The following is a 17,677-nucleotide window of genomic DNA, read 5'->3' on the forward strand; positions in this document are numbered from 1 at the left end:
AACAATGCTATCTATCTATATATGTGTACGTGTGGGTGTGTGTATCTAATACGTCTTAAAGTCTCCTTGTTCTATACAGGTGTGTACAGCGTACAGCCCTACGATAGCGCCCGCCGATGTACCGATACAACGAACCAAGTGACCGGTTAAGCTGATTTGACGGTCTGTTTGTGTACTTAAATATAGTGTTACTTATAAATATACGCATAAAAGTATATATGTACTCTTCGTACATCGATTGTTCCTGTCTAAATTTTACGAAAAACAATAGAGGATGGGTACACGATCATCGGTTATATCGATCTACATCGGTATAATCGGTGTATTATAGGTACCTATAGGTGTATATAATATACGCACGTTTCGACGTTACGGTGTTGGCTTCTCTACCTCACTTCATCAAGAATCATCGCATTAGTTATGTTAACACGATGCTTTGCTAGTATAAATTAAACAACAATATAAATATGGGTGTAACGTATACGCGTGCGTAATCTCTGAGAGGAAACAATAAAAGCGCACACGCCGAAGGTCAAGGACGCCAGACCTTTCTTGAAGAGAAATAATATTTCTCTTCTCCACTTATCTAATCTCGTATGGAACGATTCCCTTGAGTATATATATATATATAAAACGTGCGGTAGCGATGCGTTCGTGGGGGGTTCATATAAATCATATCTACACCGGACCGGCCGGTTTCGAAGTACTTTGAGCGTTCGATCGCAGCATACTTACATCTTACTGGTACTTTTACCCACATAAAAATACTCAAATAAGCATACTTGAGTAACTTGTTGAGTTCACCAACTTTACGTGTTTAATTATTTCCAATGAAATACAAAGAATTTTATGGCATGTCATCCTTTTTTTTAGGAAATTATCTTTTATTTTACAATACTAACGTATGTAAATATATTTTTTCTCAAGATGTGGTTGTTTGATGATAAATAATACTCTTCAAAAATAATGATCTGCAAGAAACATTTATGGTGGACCTATACAGCGTTCGGCATCTTAAAATTAATATTTTTATGTTTGATGTGGTCAACAAATAAGACAATGGTTTTTTTTTGACAAATATTTATTTGGATCAATAATTAGTTTAAGTTTGTTTGATTTTACTATTATAACTTTATGTACAAAAGCAACAAGTTAAGGTTTAAAAATGTAAAAATGCTATAAACTTCCAAGTGATTAAAAATTCCCTGTACATCTAATTAATCTTCTAGGTATAAATAAAGTTTAAAGTACCAAGCAGAATATTTCGGTCACGTGAATGTTGCATTGTTACAAGTAATACACAAACAAGTTATTTCAAAAGTAAGTAATAAAAAATATATTTTTATTTCGCTTTATAATTTAGACTACACAGGCTACAATTTTTTTTTTTTTTTTTTTTTTTTTTTTTTTTTTTTTTTTATGTATAGAACAGTATTTTGTATGTGTCATTTTGTGTACGCATTAGTAAATAATATTTATAAACAATAGAGTTTTTACAACTCATTGGCTCAAAGTGTCAGTGGTTAATAGTGTAGAAATTTCACAAGCAGGAATTCTTGAGTTCAAAATTAATAACGATTTCAAGTGTTGTTGCTATGGTAAAATAATGTTTCGTTTGGTACATAACGATTGTGTATTTGCGCGTATTGCGATATCAATAATTTATTTGCTAATTCATAGTATACATGGGCCAAGAGTTTCATTGTGATCAATAAAAAACAAAATTCGCACATCGAAAGTGAATAACTCAATCTCACGTAAATAATTCGTTAATAAACTATTTAAAAATAATAAAACGATTATCGAGACGTTTTTTTTAATATACTTATACAACGAAAAATCAAAGTGAGAGACTTAACTTTCTACAACAATCGATGTGCTCTCTTAATCAAAGTTATATACGACCAGCGTTTGTGACACAAATTATATGTGCGTCTAACAGAATACGACATATGTATACATATATATTCGATTAATTAAAGTAAAGAAGCCTCAAAGATATCTTTTCAAGTGCAATGATATCGAAAGTTTCTTTAAAACAAATAATTTTTTTTTTTTTTTATTAATGCACCAATCAACTAAGGTGACGTTTTGTACCTCTGACGGTTTTCACCTTTTCTTTCAAACTTAACTTTGATTCATTTACTAATAAAAGAATCACAGATGCATTCACTTGTAAATGCAAAAATTTACAAGATCATTTTAAGCACGAAATTAACAACATGAAAACTAGCAAATGTACAGACAATCCAAAAGTATGATTTTGGATGATTAAAGATCCTAGAATTTAGATTAATATTGGATGTTAAAGTGCGTTAGAAAAGAGAGCTTAAAACATCCAAGACTACGTTCATAGTTTGGTCGTCCACTAATACAATGTCAAAAGCCTCCTTGTAAGACGGTAAACATTCTTCTGCCTAGAAATTGAAATAAAAATTAAATACAACTTATCAATAATGGAAGAGCATAATTAACAATGCTTAATTGACATTTCAGATTTCATCGCTTATTAATTTTTTTCAAAGAGTTCCGTGGCAATGCAAATGGAATACCATTCAGAACTACAATCATACTGATAACAGTAAGCGCATCGAGATACTTTTATTATTTGATTGAAAGATTAAATGATACGTAACACTTTGTTTTTACTAAATTTTGGTACGAAATATAATAACAAGTAAACAACTTGCTCAAAACAAACTGTTAATTAACAAAAATTCTATAATAATTATAGAATATTGCAAATTTTAAAAACCCAGTACTTTCACGACTCAAATTTGATCATTTAACCCAGTAACATATTCAAGTCGTGAATATAAGGCTACTCTTGTTCTGAAATTGAGAAACGCTCTTGAGAAATACTGTTATCATTTATGTGTTTCAGCCTGCATGAACTATCATATCAACCGATATTGCGTAATTAGATCATTTTATCTTTCTTGCAAACTTGAAAATGAAGTTAATGCAATTTTTCTTTGACCTCTAACCTTCTGTTATTACTCACATATTGAGAACTTGATAAATATAATGAATGATTCAAAATTGTAGAGTAAAAGTTAAAAATTTTTGAATTCAAATAAATCAATGCTTTCCATAATTGCAAATGTTATGATACCGAATGGTTACAAAAATATTTAAAAATTGTATACAAAGTAAAACTTACTTGATCGTACAGAAATCCAATCCTAAGAATAGTTTCAGTATCTTTTACTCCATCAGCCATTGTGGCATCACCTAATGTATCGCCCATTAGAACAACATTGACACGTCCTTGGATGATTCTAAAGTACTCATTTTCAACAGCGTGTTCATTTTTGTTAAACACGTGAATTAACCTTTGCGGATTCTCAAAGCCTTCTAGCATACTTCCATTGAACTTCAAGAAATTTGAAATAATGTTAACGTTATTCATATACACTTCTTGGTGCCTCAATTGTGTTCTAACAACGTCACCAAGACCTGCACTGAATACGAGTATGGGAATACCAAGAGCATTTAATTTGGTAAATAATTCTTTTGTCCTGTCTCGCAGTGAATGGCCGTATCTATCAGTGACTTCATCTATTTCTTTCTTGTCAAACGGAATTCCTTGAAGCATTTTGTGTGCCGACATATTCCAATCGTTCATTGCGTTGACTTTTTCCTCTAGTGGAATATTTGGATCTATTTCAATGGCTCTGTATTTTTGATACATCACTTTTGTCTCAGACTTGTAAAATTCAGGTAACTGTTTACATTTTCTAAATATGCCTGAAATGAAAAAAAAATTCCAATTAGTTTTTAAACTGACAAAAGCAGCAATGCAAGTCAAGTAGTTCAACGCGAAAAACGTTAAAAATTGAACTTTAATGAGAACTATTCAAACACTTAAAAAAACATTCTCAAAAATAGACACTGAATTAATTGCTAATAGGAAAAACAATTAATCGAAGCGATATAAAAAAAAAAAAATTACGTGCTCTACAAAGGCCTTGAAGAAAATTTATCGCATCACTATTATCCAATAAACGATCAAATAACGATTAGTTAAATGAGAAACTAGTTATCTTACCGAAACTGCTCAAAATCGGCACTCCATTTTCGTGTTGCTTTGTCAACGTGAGATCGAAGTCCGTCACCAGCTGAAAAAACCCAAGAACGACGAATTAGTACGCACTTTGATGTTTGAAAAACACAATGACGTGCGCAGAGTTGAGCAAATTTGTATAACGGTATACACATCGGTAACGAATCAGCAATATGTAAGAGGAGAAAAAAAATAAATAAAAAAAATAAAAACTGTGTGTATACAAACCTGTAGTTTATTTGCACCATCCCTGACGATTTTGTTGATCTTGTTAAGGACCGTCGCCTCGTCCTTGATGTGAACGTTCGCAGACCTTAAAGTCGGCAGCTAAAAAAAGAACAACCCGCAGACGACGATTTAACGTATACACATAACAGTATATATATATATCATTATAAATTATTATATAGAGGAATATACATGTATGCATACATTAATAAAACACACGTGCAGCGCTCATGCTTGTGTGCACATATATATATATACGTAAACTCGTCCTCGGTGACGTTGTCAGTTGTCACTATACAGGTGTGTGTATATATATATATATTACACACGAATGCGCGTGTGAAGTGTCAAAATTAAAAAACCCCAGCTATATGTAGTCAACATCATAATTCAAACAGAAAAAAATGGTCTCTTGACGCGATTGACAGGAGAGAAAAAAAAAAAAAAAAAAAAAAAAAAAAAAAAAAAAAGCAAACAATTGAAAAGACTTACATCCTCGAGCGTTAATTCTCTAGGCATCCTGAAGTTGTGGAAAATCGATGGTATGATGCGGAGGAATTGACGAATTGTGACACGACTACGCAAGGCGGTGGCGGAAATGATTGCTGCTGCTGATCCTCTTCTTGCACCGATAAGTGCCGAAGAAGCTTTATCCTGATGGAGGCAGGGAAAACTGCCCGCACGATCGGAACAATTCGTTGACTGCTGTCTCCAGCAGACAAGAAATAAGCACACTGCACACAAAAGAGAATTGAGGAGAGCTCGTCACCGTCCTCGCGCTCAACGGCAACTGGGGCCCTATCCTCTAAGTGTGTCGGGTGTCGGTGGGTGACACAACTGACACCAGGCCAACACAGTCAATTTCGACCAATCAGAGAGCTCCTTTAGCTGTGTACTGGCTATATCGACTGCCAACACGTTTAGAGGATAAGGCCCCTGATACGAGTCGGGAGAAATCGTGACCGAGTATGCACACTATACACAGTTACACACTGCTTGCGTACTCTCCACTGATAACACGATGGGCTGGATGCCAGCTTTTACTTATTATGAGGTGATGGTGTTACGACTGCTGTTGTAGTTGTAATTTTGGGAGGGGAGGGGGGGGGCCTGTTTAATACTAAATATGTTTCTTATCACTGCCGTTATTACTTAGAGTTCTCTTTATTTGGGCGCCCGATTATAAGTAGTGATTGTACTGTTGTTGTTGATCTGAACGGGATGAAAGGCAGACGAGCAAAGGAATGTGCCAGGGTTCTAATTCTATTCTTCGGAGCTCTCGGAGCAGCTGCTGTTTACTGCCAACTTAACGGCGCCATGGAAACGACACATCTCTCTCTCTCGATCTCTCGATAGAGTCGAGTCGTTTGCCAAAATACAGCGCTGCCAACTGCACGGAAACACACATATAAAATAAAGTGCCAGGTGCCAGGGATTTTTTTAAATAAAAATAAAATATGACGCACGTGAAAGATACGAGGGTTCATACTGTATATGAGCAACAGTGGAAAATACACAGAGGAATATGAGCATGCATACATATACATATAGGTATCTCGGCTTCTCATCGGGTGACAACGACGAAAGACCCTCCTCGGAGCAAATACCTAATTGATACGACTGTACGACAACGACGTCCCATACTTACTGATGTAAACAAATAATCTTATCGCGTCATGCAGAGAGAGAGAGAGCTCAATTCTGGGTGTACGTGCTGGGGCTCTTTCTAATCATTATACATTGAGAGAGGCCTTGCACAATTTGTGCGATGTTATTTACATTTAACAGTGTAGACGCGCACACGCTATCCTACGTGCAAAATAAACGTTTTTCGAGATACCGCGCGAGCTTATTTTCTAACGTGCGTGCGAGTGGAATAATATTGATTCATTTTTCGAAAGATGTTTCGAAAACAAAATTCAATTGATTGTTTTTTGTCCGTGAAATAACGAATTGATTGCTTCTTTTTTTTTTTTTTTACGAAAAATCTATATTATCTCGAGACTTATTTTTACAAGTTATAACTCTAATTGTGTATTATCTTCAATAGAAGACAACATAGATTTTGCTTCCAAAAACTTATCAATTGAGTGCAAAGACGACTCTGTGATAGTTGTTACTGTTTCAATATCTTTCACAGTTTTTGGTTGGCAGAGCCGCAGTATTTTTAGAATTTCTTGTTTATTAATATTTTCTAACGTTTCTTTCCAATATCTTGCAGCATACAGGTACAGATCTTTGAAATCGTTGGTATCTTTGCAATCTTGCTCTGACGAAGCTGAGTACGAAACAGTTATAATTATAATAATTATTATTATAACAAATTAGTATGATAATAATTGCGGGTATTACCTCTTTTGAGATTGATCGTGACTTTGAGTATACTGTGAATCAATTCCGCTGGTGGAAGCATTTCGTTCGTTTGAAAAGACGATGTCAATTTTATGCACCGATGTATGCACAACAAACTCTGTTCATCCAGTAACATTAAATTACTCGATTCCTCGTATGGTTCTAATATTTTGATTAGCACGTTATTGATTTTGTTGAAGTTTTCGTCATCCGCACTCTCCGAAAATTTTAATAAATTCAACTCCATAATGTTGAATAATATATTAAACCAGCTTTCGATGTTCTTAAGTTGAGCCTCAGAGTGACAATGTTTTTCTTGACTAATTAATTCTGTGATCGATTCACAAAGAGCAAACACCAATTGATCAATGTTAAATAAACTTTCCAATGAATCATTACTTGGCAGCTCTATTTGAGAAATTAAATATACTAGGTCGATCGTAGGTGTCAAAAGTTCGTCTGGGGGATACAAAAAAGGGGTTTTTTTTTGTTACAAAATTTACCGAAAAAATTTAATTTCGAGCAAGAAAAAAAAAAACAATCACCACTCGTTGAACTTTTTAAAATAAAAGTTATCGCCTCGCCGATTATTTCACACTCTTGAATTTTTTTCAACCAAAGGGACTCGGGATTTTTCTGCACGTCCCACAATGCGGCTTGTAATATCCTTAATACTTGGATTAACGTCTCTTTATCGTCAGATGTTACGAGAGACAAGATCAACGAAACCAACTCTTCCGAATTAAGTAGGACTTGAAGGGACTTTGCTTGACAGCACATATTTCCAACGATCCCGACAATTATTTCCTAAAAGTGAAAAAACACCAAGTCTCATCGATCAATAAATAGTTTTAAAAAAAAATTGGCAATACGTTCAGACCGTGAGTCTTGGCTCTTCCGAAATTTTCAAGGTGAACTCTGCCATCTTAAAAAATTCCTGGTCCAGTAAAAATTCAACCACATCTTTTTCAGCCGTCATGTCCCACAGCGTGCATAATTCATTTTCTATTGACTCGTTCCAGCCTTCCTCGTATACCTGGAGAAAAAAAATAAATAAATAAAATAAAGAAACTTTTGTTGTAGTTACGCGCTCAAATAAGTCACAAGAAAAACACAAAATGATCGAATAAACGAGCTCATGCAACATATATTATGTACTTTGGAAAGCGATAGGAGAGAGTTTAATATCCATTTGGCGCTGTATAGAGTTTCGCCGACCGTGTCCCCCTTCATTGCGTCGCGTTCTGAATTATTTATTTCTTGGTAATCTAAAATTCTTGAATTTCCATGACGCAGCTCTTGGTGTTCCGTTTCAGGGACTTGTTTGTTTTTTTGCTCATTCGACATTTTTTTTTTTTCCTTTTTTTTCCTCGGTGTATTAATCAGTTGTATGTCAATAATCCTAAAAAATTCGATACACTTTGAATCATCAAGGCGTAAACATGTATATATATATATCTTGTGTAGAGAATTAAAAAACAATAACAACTCGATTCGAATGAAAAGAAATTATATGTAAACTCTCATCATTGGCTGGTAAAAAATCGAGCAAGAGTCTCGAATGGAAAATCGATATCAACGACATAATAATATATAATGAGCTGCTTTGGTTGCGTGCAAATAAATAAATATATACATATACATATATATGTAAATGCAAGAGTGACGTTATATTGAATTACGCGTGTAACGAAAGCTTCCGCGTTTTGTCGAGCCTTTGCGCTCACCTACACAATAACGGTATAACGTGCGAGTTATTTATAAAAGCATTTATCGATAAAACGGCCAGACACGCGCCCGCGTTGGGTACGAACCGGCAAACGAGGTGTGCAAGCTCAATTTTCTGAGGCGCGACTTGGCCAAGTCAACACAGCAACACTTGTGTCATGCTTCATTTTATGTAGTAAATTTTTTTCAAGACTATTATATTCAGTCGGAAAATATTTGTTTCTGTAATTGTAATTTACCGAAAATAACGAATTTTCTGCATTTTGCACTAAATTTTTTATTCAAGTCGAATAGAGCCGTTAATCAACTATTGTCAAATCTACCTATGCACACAAATTATGTATACGCCTAACAGTATGCAATGATATATCCTGTAATTATTTATATTAAGAAACTGCACAGTGGGAGTTTTATTTTTCAATATAAAGTACACTCGTATCGAAGACATGTAAAGCCACAAAAAGTATACATTAGCATTATCCTAACTACTATTTTACAAAATGCGGCGACATTATGTTTTCGTGGTAACAGAAATCGACGCGACACTTATTTCCGCTATCGTAAAATAGCGCCTGGAGGGTCCTTTGTGCCGTTACAACTTGTAGGCACCGTATCATTTTCTAACAAAGACAAGATGAACGACCACAGTTGAAGAAAGTGCCTTAATTGCTGTAATTAGGGAAAGAAATATCGTTTGCAATAACCGTGATATTTTTGCAAGTGTGGTTGTTTTTCTTACTGCAAAAATATAATTGTCACCAATACGTTTTGTAATTATAAGTCTTCCACGTCGAATTGAGGTTTAAAAATTTACAACTTTCCCACCAAACCATATTAGGAAGGATCGTAGTTGTTCAATCTTTGTGTCGACACTTGAAGTTGTGCATTGCCTTTTAACTGATAAATTACACTCGACGAAGATAATTAACTGATAGCTTTTTAGAATCAATTAGAATATTTTATCAGGTATTTTAACAGTAACCACTGCGATATCAGTAGGTGTATATGGTGAATAGATACGTGCTTTGTGTAGATATCATATGCTTTTCAGAAATAAACCGTAACTTGGAAAAGTTTAGCTATCACTTAATATTTGTTTTACCATATTTAATTGAATGCACTTCAACTTTATTTTAAAAACTTTATACTTCACCAAGGCATTGATTTAAAAAGAGAATTGATTAAGCTCATAACTTTTATGATTTTCACAAATTCAAATCGGCAAGTATAGTTATCTGCAATACTAAACAAAATATATGTATATGCATTTCGACGAATGTAAAATAAAACAGAATAAATACACGTTGTTTTTTTTAAATACTGCAAATACGTCAATCGACGTGTTGATTTCACGTCTTATCTGTTTTTTAAGAGTAACGCTTAATTTAAAAAAAAGAAACAATTTTTCAATTTGCATCACGATAGTTTCTGTATTTTTTAATTAAAAACTTTTATCTTAACGAAACAAATGAGATAAACAAAAATTTGATTCGTTATCGCAAGGAGAGGCAGTTTTACAAATGCCACAATTTTTTTTTCTTCGTTCGAATTTATCACGCATATAACTACAGTCAATGCTTCTAAAGTTTGTACAAAAGGATTATAATTACTTAAGCAAAATTTATACGTGGTGCTAGTGGTAAAAATGTTTATTTTTGGTCATACTGCGACACGAAAAGAAATTTATGAACATATTATAAGATCACAAACTTTAATGCCAATTCATAATCTTATACTAATAAAACAGCAATACAGTTTACAAATAATATTACAGTAAAATAACTTCCTCCTAAGTACTTCACAAAAATTTTTTTTACTCACATAAGTTTATCAAACAAATTAAATTTTCATGTTTAACTATATATTAGGGTACATAAATTTGTTTACTCAAGCATGTCGCTTAGAGACCACAAAGTATCCATCATCAGACCATTGGTGTACCTAATATAAAAGTGCATAAAAATATACATTTTAATGGGACACTGAGTATATATATTTTCATTAACGTCGCGGTGATTAATAAACAGAAGTTAAATACCGCTTAGACAGGCACAGACTTGTAGTAAAAATGTAAAACAGATTTCTAAAAAGTTTTTTACTGGAGAACCCCATTAATAGAGTTTACGTATAATAAAATGCGTATAAGGAAGTAAAAAAAATTTTGTGATAAAAACCAACATTGTCTGACCTCAAGAGTATTAATTTGTTGTCATCAATTCAATTATATAGTGTTCTGTTACCTGTTTCGTTGCACTGTTTAACTGTTTTTTCGTTATCCCTATCCGTGACGTCACATTCCTTTTTTCTCTATTTTTTTCGAAAACACGCAAACTTTTTTTTACATTCTTATGCGACCGGTTATTTTTTTTTCTCTTTTATGGTTTCAATGGTAAAATATTTTACAATGATTATTACTGTAGCCACCAATAAGTAGTTGCGAGAGTTTTCAGCTGTTGCAATTGCACTAAAAGCAGGGTAAACACAAAAGTAAACATAACCTATACACGCACTGGTTATATTTTTTTTGTATATCTTCTGCGAGAGTAGTACACTTTTGTGTGTATGTATGCGTATGATGTCGTGCCTGACCAAGCCAGAGCAGTACAAGTATCTGAGCTGCGATGCCAAAGAAAAATCATGCTGTTCTGCGGACGATGAGGATGGAAATGATTTTGATTTTCAGGTGGGTATAGAAATGTCATTGATACATTTTACCCTGTTTTACTTACCATTGCAACCAACATTTAAAACCTAGGATCATAAGTTGTTTAGCAAGAGATTTTTCCGAAATTGTGAACTTGAAAATTTTACCAATTGCACATCACATCGTACGCGTTTCCATTAGTCGACAAAGTCGTTGTTAATTTTGTGAGTTTGAATAATCGTCCATAATCTAATTTCCAGCATGTTCCTGTGAAAGAATTCAAACACGTAGTTCGTGATGTGCAGAGACAAAGAAATCAAAATAAAGAAGAAGTTATTTGGACGACTTTTTTAAAAGAGCAAGAGCACATAAAATCAATTCAACAGGATTATGCTGACAACAAACCAAAGTACAAATCTACTCGTACACTGGCTGAAAGCTTGGAAGAAGTTGACAGAGAGCTGATGAGACTAGAATCTGATTCATTGCTGGAATCACGGCTTAGAACCGATAATGTTAGTGAAAGAAATTAGTTTTTCTTTTCTTATTTATCATAACAATTTTTTCTGAAACCAATATACAATACATTGTTTGATGAATGAATAAATAATTTTCAGGAGAAACATTCAAGTAAATCTTTAAAAAAGGACTCACCACCAACGAAAGACAATGATACTGGTAGTAACAATTTTTTATTGGCCATTCCAGAAGAAGAAAATTGCTATCATGCTGTAGGATCATCAGATTCTCATAGGCCAAATTTTACTGACATAAGAAAATCTTGTTCGGCACGAACTTTCAAAAATGATAGGGTTCAATGCAGATGTTACCATTACAACAGTGACTTGAATTATCATTCTAGTCCTGATATAAGCCCAGATAGATTCAGCAATGATGATGACGACTCGATTCCTGTTCATCCGGATCCCGTTGCTGTATCCAAAATATTAGCCCTTCAAAAAAAAATTTCCGTTGTTCTGGATTCTATATTATTCGAGCTTGACAGAATTCCCCTGCCAGATGGAGAAAATGATTTACTCAGAAGGCAGCAACGTGTGGCGGAGTTTTCTACCAGACTGTCTAGAAACTATTTGTATGATCTCAGTAGGCAAATTTCCGACATTCAAAGGCATATCAAAGCCACAGCTCCAGACAGCAATTTTCGACTAAGTAGAAGAGCAGTCATAATGCATATGCAAGCCATTGAACAAAAACTGATTGGTGCTCATCAGCTACTGTTAACTGCCTTGAGTGCTTATTGGAAGCACATTCCAAGTTCAGTGATGAAAAATCATCCTGGAAAACTCAAAAACATACTTCAAGTCGTGGTGCAGCTCAAAAACATTTGTTTGGACATTCAACTTACCTCTGACATCTATTGTTCAGGGGATGACAGAGATACATTCTTGGGTACAGAGACGGAAAATCGATGCATCGCGATCTTATCAAAATTTCGACCGAATTCCGGTAATTGTGCCGAGTCCCAAGTGCCCAGCCATTCTGCCAAATCAACAATCGCAACACCGTCGCGAGTTAACAAGAAGCGAAATCGAAAAACAGCGGCTAATCGATATAATATGTATACAACGGACATGAAATTAGCTAAAGCCTACCTGCCCAAGTATACTCGCAACATGTTCCAAGTGCCAAGAAGACACAGTCAAGCGTCAGGAAAACAATCCGGGAATGTCTTATTTAAAAAATCAAATACCCAGCCTGCTGCAAAATCATCCTGCGAAGCGTTGGGAATGAAAGTTAACAAAATTAATGTGCCTGTGAAGGAAGATGAGATACAAACTATGATGGAGACCGTTCAGCAGGACTTAGATGCAGAAAGCCTCATATCAATAAAATTAAGTAGAAAATATGAAATTTCTAATGAACAATTGCACAAAAAGGATGATAACTCAAAAATAACCAAAGAATATCAAAAAGTGCGGAAAAGTAGGATAAATAATGAAAACGAAATCGAAAGAAATGAGAGAGAAAAAGGGTTTTCATTCCTTCTGCCCATGGTAGAAAACTTGTTGTCGTTGGTTGAAAGTGATCCAGATAATACAAAAACAATCCCGAAAAATTCAATGAAAAAAATTTACGAGTATCTTCAGTTGTGTCAACCCAAAACAAATTCTTGTAAGTTTCATTTTTTTTCTCAAAAAAATTGATATTTTTCTAATATTAAATACAAGATATGTAAGCATTCCATTTCGAAATATCATGTAATTATTTTTATTAATTTTATTTAACACGAAATCTTATTATTTTCTAGCTAAATCTAATCGATACGAAGCCAAAGATGAAACCATAAGTGGTGAAAAAAATATGCGGTTAATCTCTTACCGCGCCAACGAAGATGATGAAAAGAAATTAACAAATTTCGAAGGTTTTGATGCTTCTACAAAATACAATAATGCAAGCTGTCAAGCTAATCACTTGAATAACGATGCAGCATTTGAGTTACTGTTATCTGAATCGACAGTATCACACCTAGTCAATTATCGAAAAGAATATCACTGCACGTTGGAGTCTTATCCCATGTATACTAGCACAACTCAAAATAAACCTTGGGACATTGTTTCTTGGATTGCAGACAAACTCGTTGATGAACTAATTGCACAGCTTGCAGACGATTTTCAAATGGACGATGTGATTCAAAAATTATTCGACTTAGAATTCCAAGAACTCTAGTCTCATGCGTTTGGCAAAATGGCATTTTTAAATGAACACCGATTTTTTATATTTATATTTTTACATTATTTTTTATGCGCAAATAAAGTATTTTACCGTAAAATATTAAAGAACCAATTTTTTGGAAGAAAATCCAACAATAGATGTTTTAAAAACCTTTTCTAACAAAACAAAATATATGATGATGTATACAAAGTATTTTTTTGTTGAGAAAGAAAAAACCCATATTTTAATGAAAAACAGATAAATATTGCGCAAACGAAACTACGTAACTATTCCAGTTACTTATAGTTAGGTACATAAGAATCTGGACAAAGTGAATTCAATCTTAAAAGTAATTACTTGCACTACCACGCCTGGAGAGGCGCGTAAGTTCTTGGAACTCTTAGGTCCCAGTCCCAACTGTCCCAAGGTACCTGAAGTACTACGAGGAACAAGTTCGGTTATGTTATGAGTCATTTGAGCCATTATTTACATCATCACAACCACGTGCGTAAGCTTATTTGAGTCGAAAGTTATCAACATTCATTGATATTGCACAACTTCAATATGCCTGACGAATTAACACTCGAGAATGTAAGTTTACCCTTCAAACGTACCTACTCAGTAAATTTTTTTTTTTTAGTCAATATGTCAGGTACACTATTTATAGCATATATATAAACAAGATATTTTGTTTATTAAAATAGAAGAAAATTCTCATTGATTTCTCATATTGTTTTTGTCACGCAAAAAAACATTGGTCCTCTTTTAGTTAGTATGTGACTTGTCTTAATGTTGTACTTAAAATAATATTTGAAAATGCGGGTGACATTTTAGATGTTGTCGCTAAGGTCCACCAATGTTTATATGAAGGACAGGGTAACGGTTCTTCAAAAAATCAACAAAATCATCAGAGACGGCGCGAACAAGTTGCAGGTTTGGATACTTAGTTGTCATTTCTAAATTGTTTTCTTTTTCGGTTATTTTCTAAACATAAAAGGGTTGTGTGGCTATATGGGTATATACTTATATTCTTGGTTTTGACTGTCTCAGTCTCAGATCATTGACAGGAATTCAGGAGGGATTTTCCTATATTTTCCGTTGTCAGTTCCGATCCAATTTTCATTGTATCCCTACCTTACCGATCTTGCCGATCTCTTAGAAATGGGTTACTTATACGTTCGATTTATAGCATTTTTAAAACGTTGAGCGTGTCCGCTACCATACTTTTTGTTATTGCATTTCACCTAAGGATTTATCGTGCATTGTATATCAAAAGTAACGCTAAAAAAGTAAAAGTAAAATGTATCGATTTGATGGTTTTATCAACAGATAAAATTCAAAAACAGTAATTATAAAATATAGCAGCAAACAACTTCAACGTTTTTTAAAAATTTGCTTTGACATTGTTAATAGTTTATTTTTTATCAGTGAACACTTGAACAGTTTCAATACCGCGAAATCACAATAAATGACATTAAAAGCTAAAAAAGACGGGCTGTTATTTTGTCGCTCTTGTTATATTTTTGCAGCTAGTGGCGGATTTCGATCGCACGCTGACGAAGCAACACGAAAATGGAGTGCCGTTTTTTACCAGTGCCGGTAATATGATTGTACTCCTTTATCTTGGTTACATCTTTATTTTTATTTTGAAAATTACTGTGATAATGCATTCTTCATGTACCTCAAAATTTTGTTTTTTTGTATTATTTTATTTCTTTTTTTACAAGGTATTAAAATTTTTTCCTTCTTATGCCTTTGCGAAGTTAATTCTGGCAGATATGTTATATTTAATATAAGTAACTTTCAAAAATATAATAGACTACTCCATACATTGTACATCGATTAAGTACTTGATAAATTTTCTTCAAAGAGGATGCCTTGAAATTCTTAGTAAAAATACTTGCATACGTTTGGCATTTTTTTGCATTTTTTTTTTTTTTGTACAGGATCGTTTTACTTTTGCACAACTTGCTTTTAGCTAAATAAATTTTTATAATTATTAAAATTATTTTCTTATTTTAGGCATATTTGAACAATGTAAACAACTTCCCGAATTTGTCAAAAAAGAAGCAGAAGCATCGTACGAGAAATACAGAGCCATAGAAATAAATCCGAACATTCCACTAGAGGAAAAAGTCAAGGCAATGGAAGATTGGTACGCGTCAAAGCATAATACATTTAAAGGAATTCCATTTGACAAGAAAGAAATAGACGAAGTCACCAAAAAATATGGTAACTCACTGCGAGATAGGACAAAGGAATTATTCACCAAATTAAATGCTCTTGGCGTTCCCATACTTATATTCAGTGCCGGTTTCGGTGATGTCATAAAAATCCAATTGGAACAACAAGAAGTTTACATGGATAACATTAACTTGATCTCAAATTTCTTCAAGTTTAATGGAAAAATACTTGAAGGTTTTGAGAATCCGCAAAGGTTAATTCATCCGTTTAACAAAAATGAACACGCCCTTGAAAACGAGTATTTTAAAATCATTCAGGGACGTGTCAATGTTGTCCTACTGGGTGATGCAGAAGGTGATGCCACAATGGCTGATGGAGTAAAAGATACCGAAACTATTCTCAGAATTGGATTTCTTTACGATCACGTAAGTTTTATTTATTTATTTATTTATTTTTTTTTTTTTTGTCAAACTTAAAAGATTTTTACTTTATTGTTGCAGTAGTTTAAATATGTTTAAAGTTTTCTAATTACATCTTTTTATACCATTACCACGGTAATCTATATTGTTTACTTGAAAGTATCGATTGGTAGCTGGGAGCTGATCCTGTATAAATCTTGTACCATCAGGTCCTTGCATTTTTTAATCTCCTATGTAGACATTTTTTTTATTTGTTTTTTTTTTTTTAAGTTACCTTTTTCCATCATTGTTTCGCAACTCATTACAAGTGGAGGAGTTAGGAAGACCGAGAAAAGTCATATAATTAACTGTATTTGGCTTTTTTTTTCAATTTTTAGGTAGAAAAGTGTTTGCCGTCTTATCAAGAGGCTTTCGACATCGTATTAGTTGATGACCAAACTATGAACGTGGTCTTGGATATTTTAAATCCTTTATTTTAATCTTCTGTATCCACTTGAAACTTGTAAAATCTTTGTTACCCTAAAAATATCTGTATGAATGTTTTTTCAACTATTAAAAACTTTAAAAGTTTTTGTAAATTTTCAAGATAATTTTTTTTTTTTTATATGCAGAAAAAAATTGATAAATTTTGCCTTTAAAAAATCTCACATGTCATTTTTACATTTTAAAAATAAATACGTAAACAGTCTGCAGAGTAATCATTTTCTTGTTTTGAAATACACTTTATACTATCAATTTCTTGGTCATGTCAATATCTTTCGCGAAGAGCAACAAAAACGTCCAGTGTTATTTCAAATATGAATATCTGCGTTACGTTAGTACTTTTGAAAGACATAGATATGTTTTAAAACTAATTAAGATGCCTAAACGGGCGATTTTATATTTTCATCTAGATGATGGTGATGATCGCACTTGTTGACAAATCGACAATTGATGAAGCAAAAAACAATTGAAGTATGAAAATCATATACTTTAGAATACGTAAAAAAAAAGTATTTAGAAAATCATAGCAACTTTGTCATTATTTTACTTTACTTTCAATAACAGTTTTAAAACATTTTTAAAAAACATCTAGTCTTAACAATATATAATTCATTATTGATCAGCAGTTATGTTGAGTAATAAATTTCTAATACTTCTATTAAATTCTTATAAATTTTTAAAGTGATGCCGATTCACAATCAGTTTTGCCAACATTTGAGTTTTTTAGATGAGTCGATGAGTGGTTTGAAAAAAAAAAGAAAAAAAAACTCGAGTCATATATATATACAACACCAAGATGTCGGCTGCTGCTTATAAGGTTTGTTCAAGCCAATTCTCGGTGAGCCTTGGAATGAACAAGTGTTATAATAATATGCACACGTTACTAACGTGACGTTAGGT

The 17,677-nt window shown here is 33.3% G+C and overlaps 4 protein-coding genes across 8 annotated transcripts; 2 read left to right on the forward strand and 2 right to left on the reverse strand.

The window, feature by feature from the left end:
* Positions 1 to 1,321: 1,321 nt before the first annotated feature.
* Positions 1,322 to 5,606, reverse strand: LOC106643388 (7-methylguanosine phosphate-specific 5'-nucleotidase). Of its 2 annotated transcripts, XM_014358496.3 has the most exons (6): positions 5,447 to 5,606; positions 4,787 to 5,028; positions 4,295 to 4,393; positions 4,052 to 4,121; positions 3,164 to 3,750; positions 1,322 to 2,417 (listed from the first exon to the last, which is right to left on the reverse strand). In XM_014358496.3, coding segments are annotated over exons 1-6 (1,101 nt in total). In that variant the 5' UTR covers positions 5,448 to 5,606; the 3' UTR covers positions 1,322 to 2,315. The 2 variants fall into 2 exon arrangements, with proteins under 2 accessions (XP_014213982.2, XP_014213983.2); XM_014358497.3 differs by having other exon boundaries at positions 4,787 to 5,606.
* A 698-nt stretch (positions 5,607 to 6,304) lies between these two features.
* Positions 6,305 to 13,050, reverse strand: LOC106643391 (uncharacterized). Its single transcript, XM_089596233.1, has 10 exons — positions 12,385 to 13,050; positions 11,673 to 12,314; positions 11,365 to 11,584; positions 11,104 to 11,285; positions 10,615 to 11,019; positions 7,805 to 8,048; positions 7,527 to 7,682; positions 7,192 to 7,453; positions 6,647 to 7,105; positions 6,305 to 6,572 (listed from the first exon to the last, which is right to left on the reverse strand). Exons 6-10 carry the CDS (start codon positions 7,991 to 7,993, stop codon positions 6,313 to 6,315), a joined length of 1,326 nt encoding a protein of 441 aa, XP_089452359.1. The 5' UTR covers positions 7,994 to 8,048; positions 10,615 to 11,019; positions 11,104 to 11,285; positions 11,365 to 11,584; positions 11,673 to 12,314; positions 12,385 to 13,050; the 3' UTR covers positions 6,305 to 6,312.
* Positions 10,641 to 13,774, forward strand: LOC106643390 (uncharacterized). 3 transcript variants are annotated; one of them, XM_089596231.1, is made up of 4 exons: positions 10,641 to 11,057; positions 11,279 to 11,547; positions 11,632 to 13,151; positions 13,288 to 13,774. In XM_089596231.1, exons 1-4 carry the CDS (start codon positions 10,941 to 10,943, stop codon positions 13,704 to 13,706), a joined length of 2,325 nt encoding a protein of 774 aa, XP_089452357.1. In that variant the 5' UTR covers positions 10,641 to 10,940; the 3' UTR covers positions 13,707 to 13,774. The 3 variants fall into 3 exon arrangements, with proteins under 3 accessions (XP_089452357.1, XP_089452356.1, XP_089452358.1); XM_089596230.1 differs by having other exon boundaries at positions 11,279 to 11,533; positions 11,636 to 13,151; XM_089596232.1 differs by having other exon boundaries at positions 11,279 to 11,529; positions 11,620 to 13,151.
* Positions 13,775 to 14,119: 345 nt separating this feature from the next.
* LOC106643403 (7-methylguanosine phosphate-specific 5'-nucleotidase) lies at positions 14,120 to 16,971 on the forward strand. Of its 2 annotated transcripts, XM_014358515.2 has the most exons (5): positions 14,120 to 14,282; positions 14,526 to 14,624; positions 15,221 to 15,290; positions 15,714 to 16,300; positions 16,672 to 16,971. In XM_014358515.2, exons 1-5 carry the CDS (start codon positions 14,256 to 14,258, stop codon positions 16,771 to 16,773), a joined length of 885 nt encoding a protein of 294 aa, XP_014214001.2. In that variant the 5' UTR covers positions 14,120 to 14,255; the 3' UTR covers positions 16,774 to 16,971. The 2 variants fall into 2 exon arrangements, with proteins under 2 accessions (XP_014214001.2, XP_089452360.1); XM_089596234.1 differs by lacking the exon at positions 14,526 to 14,624.
* Positions 16,972 to 17,677: the final 706 nt, after the last annotated feature.

Source organism: Copidosoma floridanum, unplaced genomic scaffold (assembly GCF_036245765.1).
Source record: "Copidosoma floridanum isolate Cflo_tuat_1 unplaced genomic scaffold, Cflo_Japanese_pri ptg000030l, whole genome shotgun sequence".
Classification (NCBI taxonomy): Eukaryota; Metazoa; Arthropoda; class Insecta; order Hymenoptera; family Encyrtidae; genus Copidosoma; species Copidosoma floridanum.